This window comes from Spodoptera frugiperda, chromosome 28 (genome assembly GCF_023101765.2).
Source record: "Spodoptera frugiperda isolate SF20-4 chromosome 28, AGI-APGP_CSIRO_Sfru_2.0, whole genome shotgun sequence".
NCBI classification, from domain to species: Eukaryota; Metazoa; Arthropoda; class Insecta; order Lepidoptera; family Noctuidae; genus Spodoptera; species Spodoptera frugiperda.
The window spans coordinates 4720788-4729044 of record NC_064239.1 but is presented as its reverse complement, the minus strand read 5'-3'; the positions used below and the strand labels follow the sequence as shown (position 1 = coordinate 4729044).

Below are 8257 nucleotides of genomic sequence, written 5' to 3'. Positions count from 1 at the left end.
TTTCAGGAAAATGTTTGTCTAAGTGCAACACACTTAGAAACAGGTTTTAGAATAAAAAATACAGTTTTTTTAACTATTGTAGGTTTGTTAGATACATTGTGACCATAATTACAATAACAAAATAATAAGCAACATTTTACCCATTAATTTGGGTAGATACTTTTAAATTGGAAACCCTAAAACTTGGCTATGGTACCACTGGAACGTCATTTCCGCTTTAACCATAAACTCCAACAACTATTTTTTATTATTTCGACACAGATACTACGTTCTCTTTAATGAAAACTTTAATGAAAATAACAAAAACGAAATATATTTTTTAACAAGGTCTTTAAAAATGCAGACAGAGAATCATATTAACACGATCATATTAATATCCTATGGAGAATTATAAATTATTCTCTGTCTTCGTTGAAAAACCTTTTATCAACACCTTGATTATGAAAACGTCAACTTTGATGTTACTCAACGAAATGTCAGGAATGGATCAAGAAAAAACCTGAAAAAAAAAGGGGAATGTGATTGATTGATAGAAGTAGTAGGGTAGTTATATTTGAAATTGAAATAATATTACTATTTTGAATTATTGAAGTAAAGTGCTTCGTATTTAAGTGTATGAAGAAATTTATAATAATTTAAAAATATAAACTGATATAGGAAAATACAATTTCACAATAAATCACTTAAAATTTAATATTTTACTCAATCAAGAATGGCATCAATTAAAGATCCTATCGAAACTGAAGAAGGACAAGATATTGAAACTAAATATCCTTTATTGTCTTTTGAAAAACAAATATTTGTAGATAGCTTTGAGAAAGACGCTCTGGTAATTATGGCAAAGTATGTAAATTTTTTCCCTCTGTTGTTTTCTATTTATGTATAGTTTTATTTATTTAAATAAATAAACATAATGTTGAGGTGTACTCTAATAACATATTAGGTCCTAATTTCACTTTCAAATTTGTTTTTATCAAATCCTTTTTTTCAGAGGAATTAATTACAACAACATAATTTCAAATCTATTATGGATTTATAAAGATCCTGCGCACTTAGTCTTTGTATTGAACAGTAGTGAGCATGAAGAAAAATATTTTAATGAAAAGTTCCAATTATCACCATTACCAAATGTAGGAGCTGAAAGGTGAGCTAATAGATATATTTGCTGTACTTTCCATATTTAATATTGAACTAAATTATTTCTAATTTACCTAAATAAGGACACCTATCTGGATTTGGTTTTTAAATAAAAGGTTTAAATATAATTTTTCTTCAGGGAGAAAGCATATTTAGAAGGTGGCATACATTTGGTTTCTACTCGGATACTGGTAGTAGATCTATTGAAGAAGCGTGTTCCAATATCACACATTACTGGTATTATAGTCTTGCGAGCACATACAGTCCTGGAGTCATGTCAGGAAGCATTCGCACTGAGACTCTATAGGCAAAGCAATAAGGTACATGTACTTAATTTACTCCCTCGTTCAAATACTTACCAATATAAGTTAAACAACTTCATTATTTTATTTTAATATCTATCTTCTAATTGTTTTATATTTACTCACAGACTGGATTCGTAAAAGCTTTCTCAAACTCGCCCATATCCTTTACATTTGGTTACAATCAAGTTGAGAAAGTTATGAGAGCATTATTTGTGACTGATTTATTTTTATGGCCAAGGTAAGCAACATCTCACACATTATGCTGTGTATAAAATTTTAGTAATGCTAATTATTGCTTTGAAATATGCTTATTTTCTAATACTTAATAGCATCATAAGATCTGTCGTGACTGAAAAGTGTAATTACAATATATTACTATGTACATAATATTTAAAAAATATATTGTTCTATAGGTTCCATGGCTCAATTATCAAAAATCTTAAGAGTAGACAAGCAGAGGTGGTGGAGTTGCATATACCCCTCACTACCAACATGAGTTACATACAAACATGTCTACTTGATATTATTAATTACACTGTTAAACAACTGAAGAGTATTAACAGGACTTTGGACATGCAGGTACTTGAATCAACATATTCTCTCTAATTGATGTTCAACCTTAGTGCTGTGTAATAAAGTCTATTTGAGTTGGTTGATATATTGACATCAACACATAGAATCTTCTTGACTACATACAAGTGATGAAAAACATTGTAATGTCTGTTTTCTGATTGCAGGAAATAACAACAGAAAACTGTATTACTAAAAAGTTTCATAAAATTCTTCAATCACAGCTGGACTGTGTTTGGCATCAATTGAGTACAAGAACTAAAGAATATATTCAAGATCTTAAAGTACTCAGGAGTATGACTGTGTAAGCAAGTACTACTATACAAATTATTTATACATATATAATATACATAGTTATTAGCTCTAAAATCAATTCTGTGGTATTTACCAATAAATCCTACACTTTCAGAAACTTACTGCATGATGATGCTGTTTCATTCCATGCATTGGTTAGTAAATACAGCACTCCAGAATATGCTAGAGTGAATTCTGGATGGATCCTTTTGGAGTCAGCTGAGCAATTGTTCCGGCTAGCTAGAGGAAGAGTATTTAATCATAAGCAAGGTAATTTAACAATTTATACCATATTACCTTATTGATTCTTAAAAAAATTAAAAAGAACTGGTTCAATCATCATATATAAAAAAATATTCTTTCAGAATTTGACCCAGAACCATGTCCAAAGTGGAAATGTCTTAGTGATCTGCTGTTAAAGGAGATACCAGAAGAAATAAAGAAGAACAAAGCTAGCCTAAACAACACTAAAATATTAATCCTGTGTCAAGATAACAGAACATGTTCCCAATTAAATAATTACCTTACAATGGGCCCTTATAAATATCTATTTTATATGGCATTCAGAAACGACCTGACTATAAATTCTGTCACATCTAAATACACATCTCTACAGAAACCTGTTTCAAAAGAAGAAATACCTATTGCTCATGAAGTTGAGGAGGGGGATAATAAAGAAGAATTAGTAAATGAAATTAAATCAAACTACATTTTAACTTTAACACAAACTGCTATACAGTGTGATGCAAAATCTGAGATGAATGATGAAAGTATGTTTGAACCAATTTCTCAGGTATGTTATGTAATAATAATGTATTTTAACTTGGATTTAAACTGACATAATAATCCGATCAATAACAATTTTGTTACAGATGGATAATCTCGATTTCACACAACTTGAAACTGAAAAACCTATAATTTGCATACAAACATTCAAAGAGAGTGGCTGTAATTTTTCTCTAGAACGAACATTAGAAGCGTTACGTCCTGAATATGTAGTTTTATATCACTGCGACGTGGCTGCTGTGAGGCAGATAGAACTGTTTGAATGTCGTAAGAAGGTGGAGGAGCCAAAAACTAAAGTATATTTTATGATACATGATAAAACTGTTGAAGAACAAGCCTATCTCACATCACTAAAGAGAGAGAAACAAGCATTCGAGCTCTTAATTCAAACAAAGAGTGTAAGTAAGAGTTGTATGAACCAATATGCCATGTGCAATATGTGTGTTGGCACAAGAGCTTTATATCACTCTTCCCACTTTATAGCTAAGTCTACAGCTTTATTGTTCTTGAATATAGTAAGTTCTTGATACTCATATAATATGTTCTGTTGTTCTATCTTATTAGGTTATGGTAGTCCCATCATATCAAGATGGTAAAACGGAAGAGTATTTTAATTTAAATGTGGAACATGATGACAGTACCTTGGACACTAGAAAAGCTGGTAATATAATGCTTGACTTTTTTTATATATATATGTAATTTATTCCTATAACCCGAATTACTGAAGCATTTTGAATTTTCTTTATTAACAAATTATCTTCATTTCAGGTGGACAGAATCAGACAAAAGAAAAGCCAGTTGTTATTGTTGATATGAGAGAGTTCCGATCAGACCTACCAGCATTACTGCACAAGAAAGGAATCAATATTGAACCTGTCACTATAGCAGTGAGCATATTTAAATACAAAATATAATACTTTACTTATATTATTTTTATTGCTACAAATAAATATTCCAATTGCATATTCATATCAAAAACAATATTTTTTTCTAGATTGGCGATTATATTCTAACTCCAGACATTTGCGTTGAAAGGAAATCAATTTCCGATTTGATTGGATCTCTGAATTCAGGGCGACTGTATACACAATGTACGCAGATGTGTCGAAACTACAGTCGACCCATTTTGCTTATTGAATTCGACCAGAATAAACCGTTTAATCTGCAGGTACTTATTTTATGACTGATTATATTTATTACTTTTTTTCTGAAATAACATAAACTTCTCACATTCTTAAACCATTTTTAGGGTCATTTTGTGGTGTCGACAGACATATCAGGAGCAGACATACAACAAAAGCTACAACTGCTGACAATACATTTCCCTCGTTTGAAGCTGGTGTGGTCACCCAGTCCTTATGCTACTGCAGAATTGTTTTATGAACTAAAAGTATGTATATGTCTGAATTATTTAGCGAGTTCTTTGTTCCATTGATTTTTATTTGTAGCTATACCTATACCTAATTTTCCCTGTTACAGCAAGGTAGAAAAAATCCAAATGTCGAAGAGGCTCTTGCCCTCAGTGGTGACAATACCGCGGAAGACATGCATTATGAGCGCTACAACATTCTAGTCCACGATTTCGTGCAAAAGTTGCCCGGAGTCAGTTCCAAGAACATCGCTAGAATCATGGACAGAGGCATATCATTAGACCATCTCATTACACTTACCCAAGTATGTTTGGAAAAATAAATTCAATACAGTGACGATTTAAAATCTCAATACCAATTTTATTAATGTTATGTATTGTCTTTTTTACAGGACGAACTGCAAGCAATTATTGAGAACAAAAATGAAGCATCAACTTTATATTCCATACTACATGTCAAGCCTAGTCCTGCAGATGCAAATAAAGATGAAAAATTTGGAAAAAAGAAATTCACAGGGAGAAGATTTCCGAATAAAAGAAAATAATAATTTTGTAAAATAATAATTTATTTTCAAACCATAAAATATTATACAGTAATGATGTTAATAATACAATAATTTATTTTGAATGATATAGTATTTATTTGTCTACTTAGTAAGTAGGTGCAATGTGGGTACACTTACGATCATTAATACAATGGGCACACTGGGAAATAATATCAACGCCAAGTACCTAAAACAAAGTTACAGTTGTCGTTTTCAACAGTTGAAACTCACTATTCTTGCTTAGATTCCAAGATGATTTATGTGAGACAAACTGATGATATCGTTATGTCAGCTGAATAACATAGTTCACTCAAACAATTTGACATTTTGGAACCCCTGCAAAGAACAGCCAGTCTTCTTATTCTTCGCGAGCATGTTACGATAATCGAAAAAAATATTTAAAAAAAGTTGATGTAACTACTAGTCATGGCTTTTTTAAAAACCTAAACATATTAAATAGTGTCTTCATATTTTGACCTGAAATCAAACACACTATTGTACTTTACTGCATTTATAATTAACTTGTATTGTTTGCAGTTGTATTTTATTAAAATAATTTACGTTATTTACCTTAAGTTTATAAAACTTGAAAAATTTGATATACTAGGAAAACTTCTATACCAAGCTTTAATAGTAAAGGCGTAAAGCATTATCAAGTATTATTAGAATTTAGTTTGTTTCATAATTCATAATTTGAAAGTAGTTTATGATCTATCAACATTATCATGAATAAATCTATTAAATTTTATGAACTTCCAATAAATCAGTAAGTTTTCTTTATAATGGTAATAACTGTAATGAAATAAACAATAACTAACCGACTTATGTACATCACTTACGATATTGACGATCTTTATCAGTCAGGGGTACATAGATCACACTCATTAGTTTCTTAACAGTGGTTGTACCATCAGCTGCCTTGTCAACCTGAAGAACGAAACAGCAATAATTTATGTTGTCAGTCAAGGATAATATTACATGGCATAATGTATTACTATTTTTTATAGGAAATACCTGGGTTAAATGCTGTTCTCCGCCTTCTGGACCCACTGGTATAATAAGCCTTCCGCCAGGTTTTAACTGATCAACTAACTGGAAATAAAAATATTAATATTGAGAATAATAAATAATTTTACTTATTCAATAAGCATTTATGTAGATGCAGGTGGCGGCTTGTCATTCTATGTGGAGGAATAAGGGGGAGCCTTTGTTCAGCAGTGGATGTCTCTCGGCTGATGATAAGCATTTAAAGAAATTATAATACAACTTACTGCTTGTGGCAAGTTAGGAGCAGCAGCTCCAACATGGATAGCATTGTAGGGTCCTTCTGAGGGATATCCAAGACGTCCATCACCAGCTTGCAGAAAACAAGAATATAATATTAAAACAATAAAAAATAAATAAAACTAAATACAATAAATAACATAATATTCTTTCTACATGAAAATATGGACTAGTATTATTGTAAACATCTACAATATTCATGCAAAATACAGTCACATAACTCATGTAGGTAACAATGTTTACAAATTTCAATACATAAATTTCTTACTGTTTAACAATGAAATAAAACTTACCAATCAACTTAATCCTTTCAGAACTAAGTAGTGATGGGTTGTCGGCTTTGATATTTTTAGTAGCTAATGTGACTAACTCAGATATGTGCTCTATGCCAACAACTCGGCCTGTTTCTCCAACCATTATAGCCATGCAGGCTGTCAGGTATCCAGACCCAGATCCTACATCCAATGCTTTTTCACCCGGGATCAGTTGATTCTTTAGCCTTTCTAGTGCATGAGCATGCTAAAATAAACCATATAGATTCTTAATAAAATCTATAATGAAGTGCCAGATTTTCTCAAAAATAAAAGTTAATTAACTTTACCATATGTGGAGCACTAATTGTAGCCGAGTATCCAATGGTTTGTGGTGAATCATGGTATGGTGCATAAGGACAGTAATTCTTCCGGTCAACAGCTAACATAGCATTTGCTACTGTATCCGATTTTATGATGCCATTGGCTGTAAGATATGTAATTATTATGCAACACAATTTACCAGCTCATATCAAAACAACTTATAAATGATAACATACAATCTAAACAATTAATGAAACTAAAATATATACAATATCTTCAGATCGGAATCCATATGTTTATATAAATTTATTCTCACAGTCTATTGGATCGAATAGTGCTTGATTAGGGTAGTGACTCGTTTTAGTTGTTGTTGTAATTGTATTTAAGTTGAATGTAAACGAACTATCTAATTTTGCGGCATTTAATAGTTTCTGACGACTAATTTCGAAACAACACTTCTACCTACAATGTACACCATAGTATGTTATGTAAGCTAGTTCAAATGTTTCATTATGAAATCGGAATTAAATTAAAAGATTATAAAACATGCATAAAAATGTTTAATAATAAAAATACTTACCTCGTAAATTCCGTATCATATCAGCATTGTTTACCCCATGACTTCGCCAAGCCATGATTATTATAGGGAAGCTAAGTACCAGCAGAGAAAATTTACGCCATAAATTACCTATTTTGATTGAAAATACGAAGTATTTTTTTATATTTAATAAAAATATTTTATGGTTTAACAATCCAGTAAAATTTTATGTCAATTTGTCTTTGTCAAACTGACAATGAAAAGTGACAATTGACAACAAACAACATCAACAAGGGAGGTGCAGATAAAGTTTATGATTACCTGACTTTGCCATCGAATTGATCGAATTCGATCGTTATAAATGTAGGTACGGTCTTGACAAAACTTTAGCATGACTATTTTAATAACACTTTTAAATCATAAATTAAAAATATGTATTTCCTACCGGGCTCGAAAAAAGAAACATACAATCAGTGTACTCAATATTACCTACCTACAGTCAACATCGTTTATAATAATTTTATTTTATCCTTAACTAAAATACACTTTGCACATGCACTCTTTTCAGCAACACTACAACTACTACTGTAAAACTACAATTGCGGTTGTTTCTGTAGTGCATAATTTCACACAAGTATAGATGAGTGATTTTCGGATAAGTACTCAAAATTAGTTAATATAGTTATTTAGTCGAGTATTTTTCCAAATTAGTGAATAAATACATACATGTAGTATGTATTTTTGTTACACAAAGTAGATACATAGGTAGATCAATTAGATTTGCGAGAATAAAGCAGACAAACAAACATTTGGGCGCTGAACAGGAGTAACTAAATAAAAGCTTGTTATAATGA

General features: G+C 30.8%; 2 protein-coding genes across 5 annotated transcripts; one reads left to right on the top strand and one right to left on the bottom strand.

Annotated features, from left to right (window-relative positions):
- The first annotated feature begins 337 nt into the window (after nt 1-337).
- LOC118265340 (DNA repair endonuclease XPF) lies at nt 338-5089 on the top strand. Its single transcript, XM_050705889.1, has 15 exons — nt 338-843; nt 992-1144; nt 1277-1457; nt 1568-1680; nt 1856-2021; nt 2180-2316; nt 2422-2576; nt 2672-3099; nt 3179-3490; nt 3657-3753; nt 3861-3979; nt 4087-4260; nt 4342-4482; nt 4572-4766; nt 4854-5089. The coding sequence occupies exons 1-15, from the start codon at nt 713-715 to the stop codon at nt 5004-5006; spliced, it is 2655 nt and encodes an 884-aa protein (XP_050561846.1). The 5' UTR covers nt 338-712; the 3' UTR covers nt 5007-5089.
- Nucleotides 5007-8060, bottom strand: LOC118265339 (protein-L-isoaspartate(D-aspartate) O-methyltransferase). Of its 4 annotated transcripts, none has more exons than XM_035578166.2 (7): nt 7446-8060; nt 6892-7028; nt 6584-6809; nt 6278-6363; nt 6021-6098; nt 5825-5933; nt 5007-5483 (listed from the first exon to the last, which is right to left on the bottom strand). In XM_035578166.2, exons 1-6 carry the CDS (start codon nt 7498-7500, stop codon nt 5838-5840), a joined length of 678 nt encoding a protein of 225 aa, XP_035434059.1. In that variant the 5' UTR covers nt 7501-8060; the 3' UTR covers nt 5007-5483; nt 5825-5837. The 4 variants fall into 4 exon arrangements, with proteins under 4 accessions (XP_035434059.1, XP_035434060.1, XP_035434057.1 ...); XM_035578167.2 differs by having other exon boundaries at nt 5007-5193; XM_035578164.2 differs by having other exon boundaries at nt 5846-5933.
- Between the last annotated feature and the right edge of the window lie 197 nt (nt 8061-8257).

Coding starts and splice junctions, on each gene's coding strand:
- LOC118265340 (XM_050705889.1), top strand. CDS start 713: ATGGCATCAATTAAAGATCCTATCGAAACTGAAGAAGGACAAGATATT. Junction 844..991: donor GCTCTGGTAATTATGGCAAA/GTATGTAAATTT, acceptor CCTTTTTTTCAG/AGGAATTAATTACAACAACA. Junction 4,261..4,341: donor ATAAACCGTTTAATCTGCAG/GTACTTATTTTA, acceptor AACCATTTTTAG/GGTCATTTTGTGGTGTCGAC.
- LOC118265339 (XM_035578164.2), bottom strand. CDS start 7,500: ATGGCTTGGCGAAGTCATGGGGTAAACAATGCTGATATGATACGGAAT. Junction 6,099..6,277: donor CTCCTAACTTGCCACAAGCA/GTAAGTTGTATT, acceptor TTTTATTTCCAG/TTAGTTGATCAGTTAAAACC. Junction 5,934..6,020: donor GAGAACAGCATTTAACCCAG/GTATTTCCTATA, acceptor TTCGTTCTTCAG/GTTGACAAGGCAGCTGATGG.